The sequence below is a fragment of the Pan paniscus genome, chromosome 10, assembly GCF_029289425.2.
Source record: "Pan paniscus chromosome 10, NHGRI_mPanPan1-v2.0_pri, whole genome shotgun sequence".
NCBI lineage: Eukaryota > Metazoa > Chordata > Mammalia > Primates > Hominidae > Pan > Pan paniscus.
In genome coordinates this window covers 119,565,781-119,587,707 of record NC_073259.2, presented here as the reverse complement: position 1 = coordinate 119,587,707, position 21,927 = coordinate 119,565,781, and the positions used below count along the sequence as shown (strand labels likewise).

At 39.3% G+C, this 21,927-nt stretch overlaps 1 protein-coding gene across 50 annotated transcripts in view; it reads left to right on the top strand.

Moving 5' to 3' along the window:
- The window catches only part of ATXN2 (ataxin 2), a 148,806-nt gene that overhangs the window by 79,690 nt on the left and 47,189 nt on the right, over nucleotides 1-21,927 (top strand). For 20 of the 50 annotated variants that reach the window (XM_034934509.4, XM_055096154.2, XM_034934506.4 and 17 more), the window contains 6 exons: nucleotides 1,036-1,214; nucleotides 3,081-3,290; nucleotides 5,905-6,087; nucleotides 8,864-9,061; nucleotides 9,448-9,555; nucleotides 9,827-9,897. In XM_034934509.4, the coding sequence (XP_034790400.2) occupies nucleotides 1,036-1,214; nucleotides 3,081-3,290; nucleotides 5,905-6,087; nucleotides 8,864-9,061; nucleotides 9,448-9,555; nucleotides 9,827-9,897 (949 nt within the window). Of the gene's footprint in view, nucleotides 1-1,035; nucleotides 1,215-3,044; nucleotides 3,291-5,904; nucleotides 6,088-8,863; nucleotides 9,062-9,447; nucleotides 9,556-9,826; nucleotides 9,898-21,927 lie in introns of all 50 variants that reach the window. The other 30 variants (XM_034934499.4, XM_063593669.1, XM_063593665.1 and 27 more) reach the window with 5 other exon arrangements.

Here is a 21,927-nt window from a genome sequence, read left to right as displayed (position 1 = left end):
TAGGGTCTTTGACACTCAGAGAAGAGTTGGGAGAAGAGTTTATCACCTGATGAAAAGCCATGTACAAGCATGGCTATGAGAAAATTTGGCCAGCTCAGGAAAGGGCTGGTTGTTGCATGTGTCTGGAACACAGGATCTGTGTCAGGTGCAGCAGTGGCAGTTGATAGTAGGAACTGAGGTCATTAAAGGACTTGGCATGTCATGCTAAAGAGCACCCTGTTGGAAGGAGATGGGGTGAATAAACCCTGGGGCATTGAGGACTGGCTGAGACACAGAGAACAGTTAGTGCACTGAAATAGTTCAACTGTGAGAATTTGGTAACCACCTAGTTAAGGGATGAGCCTGAGGTTTATTTGATAACTAAGTGACTTAATGGATGTACTGGTAAGAGAGATAGGAAACATGGAGCAAGTTTGAGGGGAAAAACAGTGACTCCGTTTGTGCAGCTAATTGCATATGTGGGCTTGTGGGTCTTTCATTTATTCATAAACATGTGTTGAGAAATACCTGCTACCTATCTAGTAAAGTAAGAGATGCATCCTCTCTTAAAGGCAGTCAGCTTAGAGTCTGGTGATTTGAATTGACATGTCCACTGATAGATGTTGACACTGTGAGACTGGCGGTTCAGTTTGAGGTTTCATCAGCATTGCCGATATTGGAGCCATGAAAAACCAAAGAACAGCCAGTGAGAGAAGAGATCTCAGAGAAAATAAAATTGAGAAAGTGAAGGACAAAAAATGTTGTGAAGATAGACCAAGATTGATGGAATCAGCCATAGAGAGGTCAAGTGGGATGAGAATGAGCACACATCTGTTAAACTTTGTGCTTAGGAGCAGAATCTAAGGGAAGGGACAGTCCAGAGGTTAGAACTCAGGGTAAGATGGAAGAACAGGGGCATCTGGGAGTGAGGCAGTTTGGTTTAGTGTAGAACCTTTTTGTAACAAGCATTCCCTTCTGTCTAGATGACTTTTAGATATGTTTCATTGGCTTGGTACCTTTTAGAATAAAATGATTTAGAGGATCTCTCATTTTCAGGGAAAATAAATATATTCCTCCTGGACAAAGAAATAGAGAAGTCATATCCTGGGGAAGTGGGAGACAGAATTCACCGCGTATGGGCCAGCCTGGATCGGGCTCCATGCCATCAAGATCCACTTCTCACACTTCAGATTTCAACCCGAATTCTGGTTCAGACCAAAGAGTAGTTAATGGAGGCAAGTATTTTGACCAGACTTGTCAATATCATTGATAAAATAGTTTTCTAAATACTTAAAATACTTAAAATAGTTTACATAACTGATATGAATGTGCACTTTAATGATTTGGTGAGTAGCTTTCACTTCAGCATTACTTAAAATTGGCTTTTGTGGATATTAAATTAGTAAAACATTGTATACGTCATTGACATATATATTATTTAGCATGATGAAATATTCATGATGTACTAAGATAAAGTGCTACATTTAACCCAAGACAATCACTTGGCCAAAAACACTTCACATATAAAGAAATTGGAAACTTTGGGTAGGTTCTCAATTTTAAAAACACTGGATAATAAAATTTTTTAGACGTAATTTATATGGAAAATTCTAACCTATGTGCAACACTGTGGTTAATATAGATCAATTTTCATTATTTGTTTCTATATTATGCTTACTTCAAGAATACAAGACATGATCAAGAGTCATGTGAAGAAAGTGACTAGAGAAATTTGCTTAAAAAACAACAAAAACAACCCTTAGTCTAAGGGTGGATGTTACAGTTTAGCAACTTAAGTAAAAGAAACCTGAATCTTTAGTAGGAAGACATTTTTTACTCTACCTCTAAATCTAGGTTGAATATATCTTGTAGGTTGTGGATCTTTTCCATAAATCAGGGATACTGAACAACAGTTCTGTGGATGGTATGGAAATAGTAATAGCAATAGTATGTTACTAACTTTGTGGGAAAAGAGTGGACATTCAATTTTAGCTATTTAAATTTGGAAAGTTAGATGAAAATAGAGAACACTAAGTTTCCAATTTCATTTGTTTTCATTGAGTCTTTTCTCCAGAATTCCTCTCCAAATGGACACTCTTGAGTATTTTCAGTACTTAATATTGGGGGTGAAATTTCTTTGCTCACTGAGGAAAGATTTTAGTTGTTTATAAACAGAATTTTAAAGTTAAAAAACCTGAAGGGGGCTGAGAAATATATGATACTTAAGTGTGTGGAACCCTATGGAGAGGAGACCTGGACTGTTTGATAAGATTAAGGTAAGTGATATGTAATGTTAAATACTAGCTGTATCTTTACCTAGGCATATCCATCAGTATAAATTTATTTGGTGATGACTGCTTTGTAGTTGCAGTATTTATTAAGCAGTCACTTAGATAAGTGTTTAACTGTATAAATTATTTAGAAGGTCTCCCTTTTTCTAGTTTAATGAGGTCAAGACTTTTTTTTTTTGAAATAGCAATGAATATTATCATTTGATACTCACAGGAGTCACAAACTCTAGAAGAGTAATGTTTTATTTCTACTTAAATGGGACTTGCTTAATAAGATTTCAAACTGAGTTCTGGGTTCAAGTGTAAACCTGATGAAAATCATAGATAATTGTAAGGAACCAGCATTTCTAATTGGATATAATAGCTACTGCTTATTTTCGTTATGCCTCAGAGTTAAAACTAATACAGTAAATAATCTTATTCCTGAATAGGAATTATTGTGATTTATTATGTGAAATTATCTAGTGTATGTTATATTCCTTTAAACAACCAGTTACTGAGAAACAGTTATAGAAGCAGGATTAATAGGCAAAGTCTTAACTGTCTTCTTCAATAGTGTGTATAGATCCTAATTAACCCTTTGGGAACGTGTATTCATTTAAACAGACTTAATCTTAAGGAGGTTAAAGTAAAATGTGAATTTATGTCAGTTAAGTTATGCTAAAACTTATCACAAATCAAATGACTGTCCTCAAAGGGTTAAAATGTACAAGAAATCATTTTTGTCATTTTACTTTTTTTCTGTTTACTTTTTTCCCTCATTTTTTTCTTTAGTTTTTATACTTTCCTTCATATCATTTGTTCTGTCAGGTGTTCCCTGGCCATCGCCTTGCCCATCTCCTTCCTCTCGCCCACCTTCTCGCTACCAGTCAGGTCCCAACTCTCTTCCACCTCGGGCAGCCACCCCTACACGGCCGCCCTCCAGGCCCCCCTCGCGGCCATCCAGACCCCCGTCTCACCCCTCTGCTCATGGTTCTCCAGCTCCTGTCTCTACTATGCCTAAACGCATGTCTTCAGAAGGTACAATACCACAATTTGTTCATGTTTTTGTTTGTCTTTGTTTAACTCCTATGTGAGTTTATAATTACAAAATAGTTTCCTCTTCATTATTTAATAACCTATAATTTCTGTGTTTTAACTTTAGTTTATTAAAACTATTTCTATTAACCTTTTGTTCATTAGAGAGAAATTTGATAAATGTGTGAAGCTATAAACTCTCTTGAATTGTTGTTAAAAAGGGGGTTTATCTCTGCCTGATAATTATGCTTCTTTACAGCCCCAGAAGGGTCTGCCCCACAGCCTTCCCCCTCCTTATTTGCACTGTATACAGTAGTTAAACAAATGAACTTTCTTCAGCCAGTCTTGAACTTAGGTTCATTTTACAGCTCTTTGGCCAAGGTCCTAGTGAACCTTCCTATTGGCCATAAGCAGGGATGGTGTTTTCCGGGTCTTTTTTGAGAGCGACAGCCCATGTAGCTGACTTTGCGTGTCTGCCCTTAGATTAAAGTAGTTTGATTTTTAGAATGCCAGAAGAATTCTAAATTTAACTGAGTAATTTTTTTAAAGTTAGCTTTGCAATCTTACATAGTGAAAGGCTGCTTTAATCTGGAAGAAGTCCTTGATCTGAGATAAAATTGATAAAAACGACATATGAATTTGAATATTTAGCTATTTCTTTCCTCGTCAAAAATAAGAATAAAATCTTGTAATTCTTATTCAGTATTTGGCGCTAAATCCATCATTGCCACATATCAAATACAGGGATATGTTGTAGAAAGGTAACATTCTAATTTAAATGCCACCCATATATTAAAAACCTGTTTTCTGAATCATAATGTCCTTTTGATACTAGTTCTGAATATTTGTGTTAAAATTTTAATCTGATTTGTTCATTAAAATTAGTTAATATTGCTTATGTTGGGACTAATAAAGTTTTCCGCACAAAATGTGTTTCTCCTGCTTCCCTGGAGAAAACTGTATTGGCTACTTTTAAATAAATTGTTACCATCTAAGCAGGCAGGTCATATGACTTTGACTGAAGCATCTAACCTTGAAGAGCAAGTTCCACTGATTTTCAAGGTGACTTCTTTGCTCAAAAGGGCCTTAATAGTGGTCACTAAATGCAAAGTTCTGTTGATATTTTTCTTGTAGTCCATCATTTGAGTAAGCGATGTTTATTTAATGAGAATATATTAAATAAAACATGATCATTAATGACTGTGAACATCTCTATTACATTAAGATTTAAGGACTGCTCATGGACTAACTTCACACAGAAAATACTTTCTGCGTCATTCAGAGATGTTGAATATTTCCATTTGAAAATTACAGTGTATAACATTAGCATTCTTCTAAAGATCATGTTCGTGTTTAAATTCCTGTTGGAAGCCAGGCATGGTGGCTAACGCCTGTAATCTCAGCACTTTGGGAGGCTGAGGCAGGTGGATCACTTGAGGTCAGGAGTTTGAGACCAGCCTGGCCAACATGGTGAAACCTCGTCTCTACTAAAAATACCCAGCTACTTGGGAGGCTGAGGCAGGAGAATCACTTGAACCTGGGAGGCAGAGGTTGCAGTGAGTTGAGATCATACCACTGCACTCCAGCCTGGGCGACAGAGACAGACTCTGTCTTATAAAAATAAAAATAAAATAATAATTCTATTGGCAACATATATTAATTTGAAATTCTAAAGAGTTTGGCAGCTGGGTGAGAGAGTGAGGAGATTTGGCTTTGACATTAGGGAAGTTTTCGCTTGGTGTTAACACCAGTAGGCTTCTCTGATGAGGGCCATTCTGTCCACTCTTTTACCTAATAGATTGGTCTAATGCACAGTAGACTGATTTAGAAAGAGTAGTCACTAGTGGCATGGCAGAATCAATAATGTAGAATTTTGACAATTCATATAGTGCTGATTTCTCCCCCAAATGTCAGTTATTTTGGTCATCTATTAATAGACTAATACAAGTCATCCCTTTAATAGAATTTTCAGCTCACAGCCTGCTAAGCCTAAGAAACTGCTTACAGGTTACTGCTGACTGTTTTAAGCCGAGTTTTAAAATTGATGATCATGATAGAAGAGATAAATAAACTAAAATTTTAGAGAAATTTAAGAAGGGTATGTACATATATTTTAGTGGTATCGGGGTGTATAGGGATTAATAGTCTTCTGTTTAAATTTTTTTTTTTCTAATTTTAGAAGTAATGTAGAAAATTCGGGTCGGGGAAAGGTAAAATATATGGAAAGTTAAAAATATTTTATCATGTAGTCATAATTTCTAGTAACATATTTCTTTACAAATAAGACATAGTTGAAACAGATTGCTACAGTTCTTTTAAGAGTTGACATCTTATTGTTGATTTCTTACCACCAACTTCATCCCTCCCTTTCTTTAAAAATAAAGGGAAATAATAAAATTTATTTATAAAACTTTGTGGCATTCCACAAAATAATTCTGAAAGAATTAGTATGGCCAAAAAAATATGTATGGTGTTTTTTTTTTTCTATTTTTAACCAAGGAAAAACTGTAGAGTGAGTGAGTGTGTGTGCATGTGTGTGTGAATGGGTGTATTTAGCAGAAAAGTAGTACTGATGAATATCATGGCATTTATGTGATGTTCACTGTTTCTTCCTTAGGGCCTCCAAGGATGTCCCCAAAGGCCCAGCGACATCCTCGAAATCACAGAGTTTCTGCTGGGAGGGGTTCCATATCCAGTGGCCTAGAATTTGTATCCCACAACCCACCCAGTGAAGCAGCTACTCCTCCAGTAGCAAGGACCAGTCCCTCGGGGGGAACGTGGTCATCAGTGGTCAGTGGGGGTAGGTAACACTTGGGCATAATGATGGTACTCATTTTGTCATTACACTAGATATAAAGAGGGCTGAGCTACAACTCTGTTTGAGGAAGTGTAAGTATGTATATGTTAAAAATAGTAGAATCACCAGGAATTGGGAAACCCATATTTTTATTCTGGGCTCTACCACTTATTCATCATATATTAAAGCAAGTCAGACACTCATTCTGAAGTTGAGATTTCTCAGTGAGTAAAGTGTTAATAATTCTTGCCTAGTCTACATTATGGGATTGTGATGAGATTCCTATAAGGTTCATAAATACAGATATATTGTAAAACTATAAAGTTTTGTAAAGTACCTCTCTAATATGAGGCAAACACAGTATGTAACACTATTTGGAGGGACCGTATTTCCTTATCTTTTTAGCAGCTTTGTTTATCAGTACATTCTATAAACATTTATTTTTGGCTTACATTGTAGTGTGTTTCTATAGCATCTGTATATGGCACTAATTCCCAACTATATTTCCATAATAAGGAATATCAAATGCAAATAAAGGGTCCAAGTTTTATTTGTGATTAGCATAAGGAATATGCTGACAGCAGCTATAAAAGTATAAAAATTAGGCTGGGTGTGGTGGCTCACGCCTGTAATCCCAGCACTTTGGGAGGCTGAGGTGGGCGGATCACAAGGTCAGGAGATCGAGACCATCCTGGCTAACATGGTGAAACCCCGTCCCTACTAAAAGTACAAAAAAAATTAGCCGGGCATGGTGGCGGGTGCCTGTAGTCCCAGCTACTTGGGAGGCTGAGGCAGGAGAATGGCGTGAACTCGGGAAGCGGAGCTTGCAGTTAGCTGAGATCACGCCATTGCACTCCAGCCTGGGCAACAGAGCAAGACTCTGTCTCAAAAAAAAAAAAAAAAAAAAGTTTAAAAATTAGACGTTGACATGATTTTACAATAAGGCTGACTGCTTTTGCTACTTTGCCAATCAGTCCTTAGTGCTTTGTTCCCATAACTGTGGTAAGCAAGAGCTTACAAAGAATACTTAAAACAAACAAACAAACAAACAAAAAAAAACACTTTTTCTCTTTTAATCAGTCCATAGAACCTTTAAAAGAAACAAGATCGGCCAGTTGCTGTGGCTCATGCCTGTAATCCCAGCACTTTGGGAGGCCGAGGTGGGTGGATCACTTGAGGTCAGGAGTTCAAGACTGGCCTGACCAACATGATGAAACCCCATCTCTACTAAAAATACAAAATTAGCTGAGTGTGGTGGCTATTTGAGAGGCTGAGGCAGGAGAATCATTTGAACCCAGGAGGTGAAGGTTGCAGTGAGCCAAGATCACACCATTGCACTCCAGTCTGGGTGACAAGAGCGAAACTCTATCTCAAAAAAAAGAAAAAAGAAACAAGATCTTCAAGCTTAAGGAAACAAAAACAAAACTCAGCTGTGTTAAATCTGTTTTTAGTTGCTATACATTTCTGCTCAGCTTCATGTGATGCACATTCATGTAATTGTATCCTAAATTCCTTTGTACTTTTTATTTTCTTCCTTGGCCTTCAATTATCTTAAGACTACCAAGAAAACAAAAATTTTAAAAATCTTCTTCAGCCGATCAGGCGCAGTGGCTCACGGCTGTAATCCCAGCACTTGGGGAGGCTGAGGTGGGCAGATCACGAGGTCAGGAGTTCAACACCAGCCTGGCCAACATGGTGAAACGTCGTCTCTACTAAAAATACAAAAATTAGCTGGGCATTGTGGCGCGTTCTTGTAATCCCAGCTGCTCGGGAGGCTGAGGCAGGAGAATTGCTTGAACCAGGACCCGGGAGGTGTAGGTTGCGGTGAGCGGAGATCGCGCCACTGCACTCCAGCCTGGGCTATAGAGCGAGACTCCATTTCAAAAAAAAAAAAAAAATCTGCTTCAGCTATTCTGTTAATCTTTTGACATTACTTAGATGGTCTGGAAATAAATTTTGAGAATAACATGATTAGAAGTGAGAGAGTATAAGCATAGTTTTGGAGATACACTCAGAATAGCATTATAGATTTGCTCTTTTTACTAATTGGAAAAATGGCAGTTGTTGAATAATAGTTTTCTTCCGTGACCCTTGTGACTTAAAAAAAAAAAAAAAACACTGAAATGAAATAATCGAACCATTTTCTCTAAACCTTTGAATCTGAGCTCTGCAGTTAGGTTTATAATGGTATATGAAACCTATTAGATATATACTTGGAAGTCATATGGGATACAAACCCTGCTTTTATTATCTTCCCCTTTTGACTAACTTGGGTCTCAAGTTTCCTTAATTACTGCACAGTGGACCTTGATGTTGCTATAAAGAATGTGTAGGGCTGGGCATGGTGGCTCATGCCTGTAATCCCAGCACTTTGGGAGGCCAAGGTAGGCAGATCACCTGAGGTCAGGAGTTTGAGACCAGCCTGGCCAGCATGGTGAAACCCCATCTCTACTAAAAATACAAAAAAATTAGCTGGTTGTGGTGGCGAGTGCCTTTAATCCCAGCTACTCCAGAGGCTGAGGCAGGAGAATCACTTGATACATTTAGTTAGGAGAGAAAATCATACTTATGTTAGTAATTGCTGCTGTTCTTCATATACTTGTGGTTTTGATTGCCAGCAAATTCCTAACATTTTGGAAAAGAAAACAGTAATGGGATAAAGGGTAAGGGCTAGAGAGGACTGTTTTATTTACCTAGATCTTCAGAGAAGCCTGAAGCCTCTTTTAGGAAGTAACATTTGAACTGAGAATGTAATAAATACATTTTCCCTTTCTTCTAGTTCCAAGATTATCCCCTAAAACTCATAGACCCAGGTCTCCCAGACAGAACAGTATTGGAAATACCCCCAGTGGGCCAGTTCTTGCTTCTCCCCAAGCTGGTATTATTCCAACTGAAGCTGTTGCCATGCCTATTCCAGCTGCATCTCCTACGCCTGCTAGTCCTGCATCGAACAGAGCTGTTACCCCTTCTAGTGAGGGTATGTAACAAAGGGCTTCTGGATCCATAATCTCAGCTGTGAAATTGAATGTTAGAGGGTGATATTATATGAAAAAATTCTAGGTTATTTTTATTCATAGACAAGTATTTTTAGTGCACATTTAAAAGTTTATGTAAATTTTGATGTTGTTTAATAATACTAATTTAATATAGTGTCTGTGTTACAAAGGTTAACATTCCTGGGTGTCAAATACCTACATAAATAAAATTATTGGTGTTTCATATGACATCTGCAAAGGAAAAAAAGCCTCTGTTTAAATGAAAGCATTATTTTCCAAAAACATAGGAAATCAAAATTATTGTTCAGTGTTTTCTTGTTTTGCTTTTCTAACTTCTCTGAATTTTTTTTAAAAAATTGTTTTCTAGCTAAAGATTCCAGGCTTCAAGATCAGAGGCAGAACTCTCCTGCAGGGAATAAAGAAAATATTAAACCCAATGAAACATCACCTAGCTTCTCAAAAGCTGAAAACAAAGGTTAGAATTTAAAGAGTCATTAAGCTTAACTGTAGAAATAGGAAGAAGTATGTCTAATTTCATGCCCATACAGAATATTTTTGTTCAACATTTCTTCTTACTATTATGATAGATAAATGTATTGCTTGACAAATTCCAAAATCCAAATTTAATATTTGAAATTATTTTCTGATCTTATATCTTATTCTAATTTCTATCATCTCATACTAAAAAGAATGTGATGTTAAAGTTTAAAAATAAACCTGTGTCTTAACAGTTCTTAATTTTACAGGTATATCACCAGTTGTTTCTGAACATAGAAAACAGATTGATGATTTAAAGAAATTTAAGAATGATTTTAGGGTAAGTATTGTACTAACTGATGAATTTGAGTTTTAGAAAATAAGCATTACTAAAGATTTATCTATTTATAAAAATGCGTTATGTATACAGTCAGAAACATCAAACCATATATGTAGAAAGCAGAACATTTTTAAAGTGGTCTTTGCCTATCCTTTAAGTGGGATGACTAAAATCATGAGATTTGGTAACAACAATATGTAGGTATCAAATGAGAGTATAGCCCTGACATTTGAAACCACCATAGCACAGCTTACTATTTGATGGTCATTTGATTACTTTGTTCAGTGAAGCTAGATATTAGTAGAGCAAGGCCAAGTCATTAATAATCTAGTGTGGCAAATGGAAGATGTACTGGACTCTGGTGTTCTGAGGTAGTTGGAGATTTATACTTTGTACACAAATATATTGTGGTCAAAATCTTTCTGTAACATTATTTCTCTGTCTTAGCACAGGCTTTACTTAACATCTCTCCTTGATTGTCATTTCATTCTTTTGCACGTTATTTACTATAGATATCAAGGTAGATTTTGAGACCAACCAATAAATCTTCTTGAAACTTAGCTTCTTAGAAAGGAAAATCTAAATACCAGCCTTTTAAAAAAAAGTAGCTGAATTAAAGGATGAGTGAACCAAAGGCAAAGGTAGCCTTTCCTCAGCCTGTGTTTTAGCTTTCTAAATGTTAACAATAGCTTCATTCTTGACTTATTGGTAACATTCAAAATACTACTTATTATTTCATACTTTAGCACATGTATCTATTCAGCTTTAATGCTATTAACAGTTGTTAACCTAAGTTTTCATTTGTTGGTGGGCACGGTGGCTCACACCTGTAATCCTAGCACTTTGGGAGGCCGAGGTGGGCAGATCACCTAGGGTCAGGAGTTCGAGACCAGCCTGGTCAACATGGTGAAACCCTGTCTCGATCAAAAATAGAAAAATTAGCTAGGCATGGTGGCGCGCACTTGTAATCCCAGCTACTTGGCAGGCTGAGGCAGGATAATCGCTTGAACCCAGGAGACAGAGGTTGCAGTGAGCCGAGATCATACCACTCCACTCCATCCTGGGCGACAGAGCAAGACTGCATCTCAAAAAAAAAAAAAAAAAAGTTTTTCAATTTGTTAAACAATAGTTAACACATACAAATGATACAAAGAATATTGAATATGATCATGTGCCCACTACCCAGCTTAGTAAATAAAGCATTCTAACACAGTTAAACTCCTCTTATGTATTTGCCCCTCCTCAGCTGCTTCCCCCTGTTCCCTTCCAAAAGGAAGGGTTTCTTTTCTGTGCAGTTCTTTATATTTATACTGCATATGAATATATCTGTGAGCAATAGATGATATTTTGCATAATCTTAAATTTGCTATAAATGATGTCTTTTTTTTTTTTTAATTGATCATTCTTGGGTGTTTCTCGCAGAGGGGGATTTGGCAGGGTCATAGGACAATAGTGGAGGGAAGGTCAGCAGATAAACAAGTGAACAAAGGTCTCTGGTTTTCCTAGGCCTTCCGCAGTGTTTGTGTCCCTGGGTACTTGAGATTAGGGAGTGGTGATGACTCTTAACGGGCATGCTGCCTTCAAGCATCTGTTTAACAAAGCACATCTTGCACCGCCCTTAATCCATTTAACCCTGAGTGGACACAGCACATGTTTCAGAGAGCACAGGGTTGGGGGTAAGGTCATAGATCAACAGGATCCCAAGGCAGAAGAATCTTTCTTAGTACAGAACAAAATGAAAAGTCTCCCATGTCTACTTCTTTCTCCACAGACGCAGCAACCATCCGATTTCTCAGTCTTTTCCCCATCTTTCCCCCTTTTCTATTCCACAAAGCCGCCATTGTCATCATGGCCCGTTCTCAATGAGCTGTTGGGTACACCTCCCAGACGGGGTGGTGGCCGGGCAGAGGGGCTCCTCACTTCCCAGAAGGGGCGGCCGGGCAGAGGCGCCCCCCACCTCCCGGACGGGGCGGCTGGCCGGGCGGGGGCTGACCCCCCACCTCCCTCCCGGATGGGGCGGCTGGCCGGGCGGGGGCTGACCCCCCACCTCCCTCCCGGACGGGTTGGCTGCCGGTTGGAGATGCCCCTCACTTCCCAGACGGGGTGGCTGCCAGGCGGAGGGGCTTCTCACTTCTCAGATGGGGCGGCTGCCGGGCGGAGGGGCTCCTCACTTCTCAGACGGGGCGGCCAGGCAGAGACGCTCCTCACCTCCCAGATAGGGTCGCGGCCGGGCAGAGGCGCTCCTCACATCCCAGACGGGGCAGCGGGGCAGAGGCGCTCCCCACATCTCAGACGATGGGTGGCCGGGCAGAGACGCTCCTCACTTCCTAGACGGGATGGTGGCCGGGAAGAGGTGCTCCTCACTTCCCAGACTGGGCAGCCGGGCAGAGGGGCTCCTCACATCCCAGACGATAGGTGGCCAGGCAGAGATGCTCCTCACTTCCCAGACGGGGTGGCAGCCGGGCAGAGGCTGCAATCTCGGCACTTTGGGAGGCCAAGGCAGGTGGCTGGGAGGTGGAGGTTGTAGCGAGCCGAGATCACGCCACTGCACTCCAGCCTGGGCACCATTGAGCACTGAGTGAACGAGACTCCGTCTGCAATCCCGGCACCTCGGGAGGCCGAGGCTGGCGGATCACTCGCGGTTAGGAGCTGGAGACCAGCCCGGCCAACACAGCGAAACCCCGTCTCCACCAAAAAAATACGAAAACCAGTCAGGCGTGGCGGCGCACACCTGCAATCACAGACACTAGGCAGGCTGAGGCAGGAGAATCAGGCAGGGAGGTTGCAGTGAGCTGAGATGGCAGCAGTACAGTCTAGCTTCGGCTCGGCATCAGAGGGAGACCGTGGAAAGAGAGGGAGAGGGAGACCGTGGGGAGAAGGAGAAGGGTGGGGGGAGAGGGAGAGGGAGAGGGACAATGATGTCTTGCTGTAGGTATTCTTCCCCATTTGAATTTTTTCCTCAGCATTATTTTTTTTAACATCATTCAGTCTCCTCTTATACTACACTTGGATTGAATTTAATATCTCATGAAGAAAAAACATTTTTACTTTGAAGCATGTGAATTAGCATGTTTTTGTAACAGCTTTATTGAGATATAATTTACATATATAAATCAACCGTTTAAAGTGTATAAATCAGTGGTTTTTAATGAGATATAATTTACATATATAAATCAACCATTTAAAGTGTATAAATCAGTGGTTTTTAAAATATTCACAATGTTGTACAACCGTCTCCTCAGTTGATTTTAAAACATACTCTTCACCCCCAAAAGAAACCCCGTGCCCGGTTTAGCAGTCGTTCCACATTTGCCTCCAGCCCTTCTCTTTCCCCTACTCCCAACCCTAAGCAACCGTTAATCTACTTTCTGTCTCTATGGATGGGCTTATTTGGGGCAAATTCCATTTCATACAAATGGAATAATAAAATATGTGGCTTTTATGACTGGCTTCTTTCACTCAGAGTAGTGTTATAAAGGTTCATCCATGTTGGAGCATGTTTCAGTACTTCATTTCTTTTTGTGACTGACTAATATTCCTTGATGTGGATAATACCACATTTTGTTTATCCATTAATCAGTTTGTAGCTATTTGTGGTGTTCTCACTGTTTGACTATTCTGAATAACACTGCCACAAACATGAGTGTGCAGTTTTTTTCTCGTCCTATCTTTTCATTTCTTTTGTGTACCTACCTAGGAGTTGAATTGCTGGGTCATATGGCAACTGTGTTTAACCTTTTGAGGAACTACCAAGCTATTTGCCAAGATATCTGCACTATTTTACATTCCCACCAGCAGGGTATGAGGGTTTCTGTTTCTCCACATCCTTGCTAACACTTATTGTCTTGTCTTTTTTGATTATAGTCATCCTTGTGGGTGTGAAGTGTTAACCTCATTGTGGCTTTAATGTGCAGTTCTTTCATGGCTAATGATGTTGAACATCTTTTGTGTTTATTGGCCATTTATATATCTTCTTTGGATTGATGTCTGTTCAAATCTTTACCTATTTTAAAAATTGAGTTGTCTTTTTATTATTGGATTGTGGGAGTTCTTTATATATTGTGTGTACAAGTCCCTGTTAGATACATGGTTTGCAAATGTTTTCTCCTGTTCTGTTTGTTGTCTTTTTGCTTTTTCATCCCTTGAAGCACAAAAATTTTTAATTTTGATGAAGTCCAATTTATCTGATTTTGAAGTAAGCTTTTGGTGTCGTATCTAAGAAAATACTGTTTCATCAATCATTAAGGTTTATTACTCTTCTGGGTTTTTTTAAGAATTACATTTAGAGGTGTGATCCATTTGGAGCAACTTTTTTTTTCTTTTGACACACAGTCTCGCTCTTTTGCTTAGGCTGGAGGGCAGTGGTGCAGTCTTGGCTCACAGCAGCCTCAGCCTCCTGGGCTCAAACGAGTAGCTGGTACTACAGGTGTGCACCACCACACCTTGCTATTAATAACTTTTGTATTTTTTTGTAGAGACAGAATTTCGCCATGTTGCCCAGGCTGGTCTCAAACACTTGGACTCAAGTGACATGCCCACCTCAGCCTCCCAAAGTGAAAAATTGCTTTCACCTTGCACTGCGGACTCGCCCTGAATTCTTTCTTGTGCAAGATCCAAGAGCCCTCTCTGGGGGTCTGGATCGGGACCCCTTTCCTATAACAATATTATGAGAATAACATTTGATTTTTTTTAAGTGAAACAAATTGTTATTAAAAAATTAAAAAAGGTCATAGGAGAGTGACTTGGTGCTCAGCCCATTTTGAGCAGTTATTTAATATAGCATAAGGTGGGGTTCAAATTCATTCTTTATATTAATTTTTTATTTCTAATTGACACATAACCATACACTTATAACCATTTTTACTGTGTAAGTTCAGATTCATTATTCCATATGTAGATATTAGCTGTCCCAGCACCATCTGTTAAAAAGACTATTCTTGGCCAGGCACAGTGGCTCTCAACGCCTGTAATCCCAGCACTTTGGGAGTCCCAAGCAGGCAGATCACATGAGGTCAGGAGTTCGAAACCAGTATGACCAAATGGTGAAACCGCATGTCTACTAAAAATACAAAAATTACCTGGGTGTGGTGGCGCACACCTGTAGTCTAGTCCCACTACTGTAGTGGCTGAGGCAGGAGATTCGCTTGAACCCAGGAGGTAGAGGTTGCAGTGAGCTGAGATCATGCACTCCAGCGTGGGCGACAGAGTGAGACTCCATCTCAAAAAAAAGACTCTTCTTTCCTCCATTGAATTATCTTCACATGCTTGTTGGAAGTCTGTTGACTACAAATGTGAAAGTTTATTACTGGACTCTGAATTGTCCTCCACTGAATCTCTATGTCTTATCCTTATGGCAGTACCATACTGTCTTGATTAGAGTTACTGTATTTTAAAAGGCTGTACTTTTTCAGTTAGCAGAAAACATTTTAGCTATCAGCACAACTTTCTGTAAACCTTCATTAATGCTTGACTTAAATTCCAAGAAGGAGCAACATAAAAAGTCTTATCTCTTTAGGAGTTTTAGTCTTACTACTTTTAGGTGCCTGAATAACCAAATGTATTATTTAGCCTCTTACTAATAACTCCTTGATCCATAGGGGCATACCAGGAAGAAAAGAAGTGGTTTTTAAAAAATGAGAGTGGGCCGGGCATGGTGGCTGATACCTATAATCCTAACACTTTGGGAGGCTGAGGCGGGTGGATCACTTGAGGTCAGGAGTTTGAGACCAGCCTGGATAACATGGCGAAACCCTATCTTTATTAAAAATATATAAATTAGCCGGGCATGGTGGCACATGCCTGTAATCCCAGCTACTCAGGAGGCTGAGGCAGGAGAATCACTTGAATCCAGGAGGTGGAGGTTGCAGTGATCCGAGATTGCATCAGTGGGCGACAGAGCGAGAATCTGTCTCAAAGAAAAAAAAGAGAGTGGAAAAAAAAATATGTGTCCCAGAACTTAAATTTTAATTAAAAAAAATAAAAGAGTGAACTTTCTAATTGTTCTCTTCACATAATATAATGTTATTCTCTTATGTTTTATTGCGTATTTCCTGTGTACCAGATGCTGTTCTTCATGCTTGTATGTTAAATCTTGTCTAACATCTCTGTCAAGCAAGTTCTGTTTGTATCTGCACTGTGTATATTAGGCAGCTTGGGCAAAGAGAAGTTAAGTAATCTGCCCAAACTCACATGGCTAGTAAGTAAGAGGGCTGGCCATCTGGTGTTTAAGCTTCTAGCAGTGCTTTGAATAGTAACTAATGCATAGTGCATGCTGCACTGTCAGTCAGTGATTCATTAGAGCTAACTTCATGACATGCTCATAGCCCCAAACTGCATTTGTTCACAAATATCTGTAGTCCTTCATTTAGGCAGAAATAGAAATACCTTGTGTGTTTGTTGTTCCTTCCCTTTTGAGCCATATGCAGAGTGCTGATAGCTTTATTTGTGTAAGAATTGCTAGTAATTTGATCTGTTTTGGGTTAATAATGTGGGTTTTAGAGGTAAATGGACCTAGGTTTGAATGTTGGCCTCTATACATCATGTGCGTAACATTGTGGCATGCTATCTACTTCCCCCAAGCCAGAATGGGTTAATTTTAGAACCTGCTTCATAGTGTTTCTGTGAGAGCTCAATGAGATATTGCCTATAAAGTGTTTAGCATAGTGCCTAGCACATGGTATGTATTCAATACATGTTCATTCTTACTAGCAAAATATAGATGACCCAGTATTGTACAGAGAATGTACAATGGTGTCATTGTACCATTCCATGTGGAGTCACATAAGAATTTCAGTTTTCTGCTGGGCATGATGGCTCACTCCTGTAATCCCAGCACTTTGGGAGGCTGAGGTGGATGGATCAGCTGAGGTCAGGAGTTCGAGACCAGCCTGGCCGACATGATGAAACCCCATCTCTACTAAAAATACAAAAAATTAGCCAGGCGTGGTGGCAGGTGCCTGTAATCCCAGCTACTCGCAAGACTGAGGCAGGAGAAATGCTTGAACCCGGGAGGCGGTGGTTGCCATGAGTTAAGATTGTGCCGCTGCACTCCAGCCTGGGCAATAAGAGCGAAACTCCGTCTCCAAAAAAAAAGAAAAAAAAGAACTTAAGTTTTCCATTAGATTTAGTATAGCGCAGAGAGGAAATACAGCAGAGTGCTATATTCCATATATAGCAATATAGCATTAGAACAATATATTCCAATACAGCAGAGTGCTATATTCAGATACCAACTAGTGGACTTGCTATTTGTAAGATGGCAATAACAGTATCTACATCAAATAGGGCCGTTGTGAAGACTAAATGAATAAGTCTATAAATAGTTTAGAACAGTGTCTGGACAGGTACCGTGGCTCATGCCTGAATCTTAGCACTTTGGGAGGCTGAGACAGGTGGATAGCTTGAGCTCAGGCATTAAAGACCAACCTGGGTAACATGGTAAAACCCTGTTTCTACAAAAAAATGCACACATTAGCCAGGTGTGGTGGCACATGCTAATAGTACCAGCTACTCAGGAGGCTGAGGTGGGAGAATCACTTGAGCCTGGGAGATGGAGGTTGCAGTGAGGTGAGCTTGCACCACTGTGCTCCAGTCTGGGCAACGGAGTCAGACCCTGTTTGGAAAAAAAAAAAAAAAGTGTCCAACCCATAGTAAGAAATGCAGATGTGTTTGACATTGTAAGAAAAAGCAACACCAAAAGTCTGATTTTTGCCTTCACTCAAGAACCCTTATGATAATTAAACTCCGAAGTCCTTGGCAATATATATAGTTGGTCTGTTATGTGGATCGCCTCTACTAAAGATTTTTGTGAACAAATGAAAGTTTAAGTAGTAAGTTCCTACATCGTGACTTAAATTGCCAGTGTGCCCACATAAATACCCTGTCAACATTTGCCCTTAGCCACTTGACTCTTTAGCTATATTGGTAATGCAGTAAAGCTTGAGATGCGCCAGAGTTGCATAATGCTGTTTGCCATGACACCAAGAGCCTTGGTAATGAAACCATTGAAATTGGTTTGCCTATACTGAGGCTGAAGAGGTATCTTGGCTCTCTAATTTTAAGGCAACCTTTTTGGCTGTGTAGGTTTCTCTTTAGCTTGTTTCTCACCACCTGGGGCTGTGGCTTAGGTCCGTTGTCCTAACCTGTGGCTTAGGTTCTGTTTTTGTTGCTTGTACTTGCTCCCCCTTTTTTCAGCCATTCCTGTTTTCTTTCTTTTGTAGAGGATGCCATCTTAAATCATCTTCAGCCAGTGGTAGCATTTTATTTTTTCTGGTCTGCAAACTTAAAAACCTCATCACTTATTTTGCTAATATCTTTGTCTTCTGTTCTTTTTGATGGTCCTTGGTTTTGCAGTCTACTTTAAAGGTTTTTATTTTTTTATGGGTACATAGTAGACGTATTATTCATAGGGTCTGTGAGATATTTTGATAAAGGCATATAATGTGTAATAATCACATTAGGGTAAATGGGGTATCCATCACCATCATCATTCATCATTTCTTTGTGTAATGAACGTTGCAATTGTACTCCCTCAGTTATTCTAAAAAGTAGAACAAATTAATGCTGACTCTAGTCACCCTACTTTGTTGTCAAATACTAGATCTTATTCATTCTTTATTTAACTTTTTAAATTTTAAAATTATTTTATTTATTTATTTATTTATTTATTTTTAGACGGAGTCTCACTCTGTCGCCAGGCTGGAGTGCAGTGGCACAGTCTCAACTCACTGCAACCTCTGCCTCCAGGGTTCAAGTGATTCTCCTGCCTCAGCCTCCTGAGTAGCTGGGACTACAGGCACGTGCCACCACGCCCAGCTAATTTTTGTATTTTTAGTAGAGACGGGGTTTCACTATGTTGGCTGGGATGGTCTTGATCTCTTGACCTTGTGATCCGGCTGCCACAGCCTCCCAAAGTGCTGGGGTTGCAGGCGTGAGCCACCGTGCCCAGCCTTTAAAATTATTTTAAATCATTTTAATATCTTTTTCATTTCTGCCTCCGGTCCTGCAGAGTTCTTATTCATTCTTTCTAAATTTTCTTTGCACCCACTAATCACCTCATTTCCCTTCTTCTCCCCATTACCCTTCCCAACTTCTGGTAACCATTCTGCTATCTCCATGTGTTCAATTGTTTTTATTTTTAGTGCCTGCAAACGAGTAAGAATATGCAAAGTTTATCTTTCTGTCCGTGGCTTATTTTACTTAACATAATGTCCTCCAGTGCCATCTACATTGCTGCAAATGACAGGATCTCATTCTTTTTTATGGCTGAATGGTAATCTATTGTGTATGTATACCACATTTTCTTTCTCCATTTGTCTGTCAGTGGACACGTAGGTTGATTCCAAATCTTGGCTGTTGTGTATATAGTGCCGTAGTAAACATGGGAGTGCAGATATTCCTTCAATAAACTGATTTCCTTTCTGAGTATATACCTAGCAGTGCAATTGCTGGATCATATGGTAGCTCTATTTTTAGTTTTTTGAGGAATTTCCATACTGTTCTCCATAGTGGTTTTACCAATTTACATGTCCACCAACAGTGTGTGAAGGTTCCCCTTTATCCACATCGTTACCAGCATTTATTATTGCCTGTCTTTTGGATAAAAGCCATTTTAACTGGGGTGAGATGATATCTTGTTGTAGTTTTAATTTCCATTTTTCTGGTGATCAGTAGTATTGAATACCTTTCATATACCTGTTTGCCATTCATAAATAACGATGAGGTCTTGCTGTTTGGCCCAGGCTGGTCTCGAACTCCTGGGCTCAAGCAATCCTCCCACCTTGGCTTCCCAAAATGCTGAAATTATAGTTGTGAGCCACTGCTCCTGGCCTTGTATGTCTTCCTTTTTTTTTTGTTTTGTTTTGTTTTTGAGACAGAGTCTCACTTTGTTGCCCAGGCTGGAGCGTAGTGGTGTGATCTTGGCTCACTGCGCCCTACACCTCCCGGATTCAAGCAATTCTCCTGCCTCCTGCCACCATGTCTGCCTAATTTTTGTATTTTTAGTAGAGACGGGATTTCTCCTTGTTGCCCAGGCTGGTCTTGAACTCCTAACCTCAGGTGATTTACCTGCCTCAGCCTCCCAAAGTGCTAGGATTACAGGCATGAGCTGCTGCGCCCAGCCTGTATGTCGTCTTTTGAGAAATGTCTATTCAGATCTTTTGCCCATTTTTAATTGAGTTACTAAAATTTTCCCTATGGAGTTGCTTGAGTGCCTTTTATATTCTGGTTATTGATCCCTTGTCAGATGAGTAGTTTGCAAATATTTTCTCCCATTCTGTGGGCTGTCTCTTCACTTTGTTGATGGTTTCCTTTGCTGTGCAGAAGCTTTTTAACTTGATGTGATCCCATTTGTCCATCTTTGCTTTGGTTGCCTGTACTTTTGGGGTATTACTCAAGAAATCTTTGCCCAGAGTAATGTCCCTGGGAGTTTAATGTTTTCTTTTAGTAGTTTCATAGTTTGAGGTCTTAGATTTAAATCTTTAATCCATTTTGATTTGATTTTTTTTTAATATGGTGGGACACAGGGGTCTGGTTTCATTCTTCTGCATATGGATATCCAGTTTTCCCAGCACCATTTATTGAAGAGACTGTCCTTTCCTCAGTGTATGTTCATGGCTTCTTTGTGGAAAATGAGTTCACTTAGACGTATGGATTCATTTCTGAGTTCTCTGTTCTGTTCCATTGATCTATATCTTTTTTTATGCCAGTACCATGCCATTTTGGTTACAATAATTTGAAGTCAGATAATGATTCCTCCCGTTTTGTTCATTTTGCTCAATATGGCTTTTGCTCTTTTGGGCCTTTTGTGGTTCCCTACAAATTTTAGAATTATTTTTGTCTACTTCTGTGAGGAATGTCATTGGTATTTTGATAGGGATTGCACTGAATCTGTAGATTGCTTTGAGTATTATCAACATTTTAGCAATATTAATTCTTCTAATCCATAAACATGGAATCTCTTTTCATGTTTTTTCTGTGTCATCAATTTCAGTGTTTTAAAGTTGTCATTATAGAAATCTTTTACTCATTTGGTTAAGTTTATTCCTAAGTATTTTATTATATTTGTAGCTATTGTAAATGGGATTGCGTTTAAAAAATTTTTTCAGATTGTTTGCTTAAATATTGTTTAAGCAATTTGCTTAAGCAAATTTTTAAAATTTATAAAAGCAAATTGTTAAGCAATTGCTTTTATATTGTTAAATATAAAAATGCTCCTGATTTTCGTATGTTGATTTTTGTATCCTGCAATTTTACTGAATTTGTTTGTCAGTTCTAATAGGTTTTTCTTTTTTGGAGTCTAGGTTTTTCCAAATGTAAGATCATATTATCTGCAAACAAGGATAATTTGACTTCTTCCATTCCAGTGTGGATGCTTTTTATTTCTTTCTGTTGTCTGATAGCTCCAGTTAGGACTTCCCAGTGTTAATGTTGAATAACAATGGTGAAAGTGGGCATCCTTGTCTTGTTCCAGATCTTAGAGGAAAGCCTTTCAGTTTTTCCCTTTTCAGTATGGTACTAGTTATGGGTCTGTCATATATGGCTTCTGTTTTGTTGAGGTATATTCCTTCTGTACCCAGTTCTTTGGGGTTTTTTTGTTTGTTTGTTTTTGAGATGGAGTCTCACTCTGTCACCCACGCTGGAGTGCAGTGGCGCAATGTTGGCTCACTGCAAGCTCCGCCTCCTGGGTTCATGCCGTTCTCCTGCCTCAGCCTCCCAAGTAGCTGGGACTACAGGTGTCCGCTAACACGCCCGGCTAATTTTTTGTATTTTTAGTAGAGACGGGGTTTCAGTGTGTTAGCCAGGATGGTCTCGAACTCCTGACCTCGTGATCTGCCCGTCTCAGCCTCCCAAAGTGCTGGGATTACAGGCGTGAGCCACCACGCCCGGCCAAGAGTTTTAATCATAAGGGGATGTGGCATTTTATGTGATATAAATTATATATTTATATCATGTGATATATATTTATATCATACACAGTATAAATAATATATATATATTTTTTAGTCTTTGTCTTTTATTCTGTTAAGATGT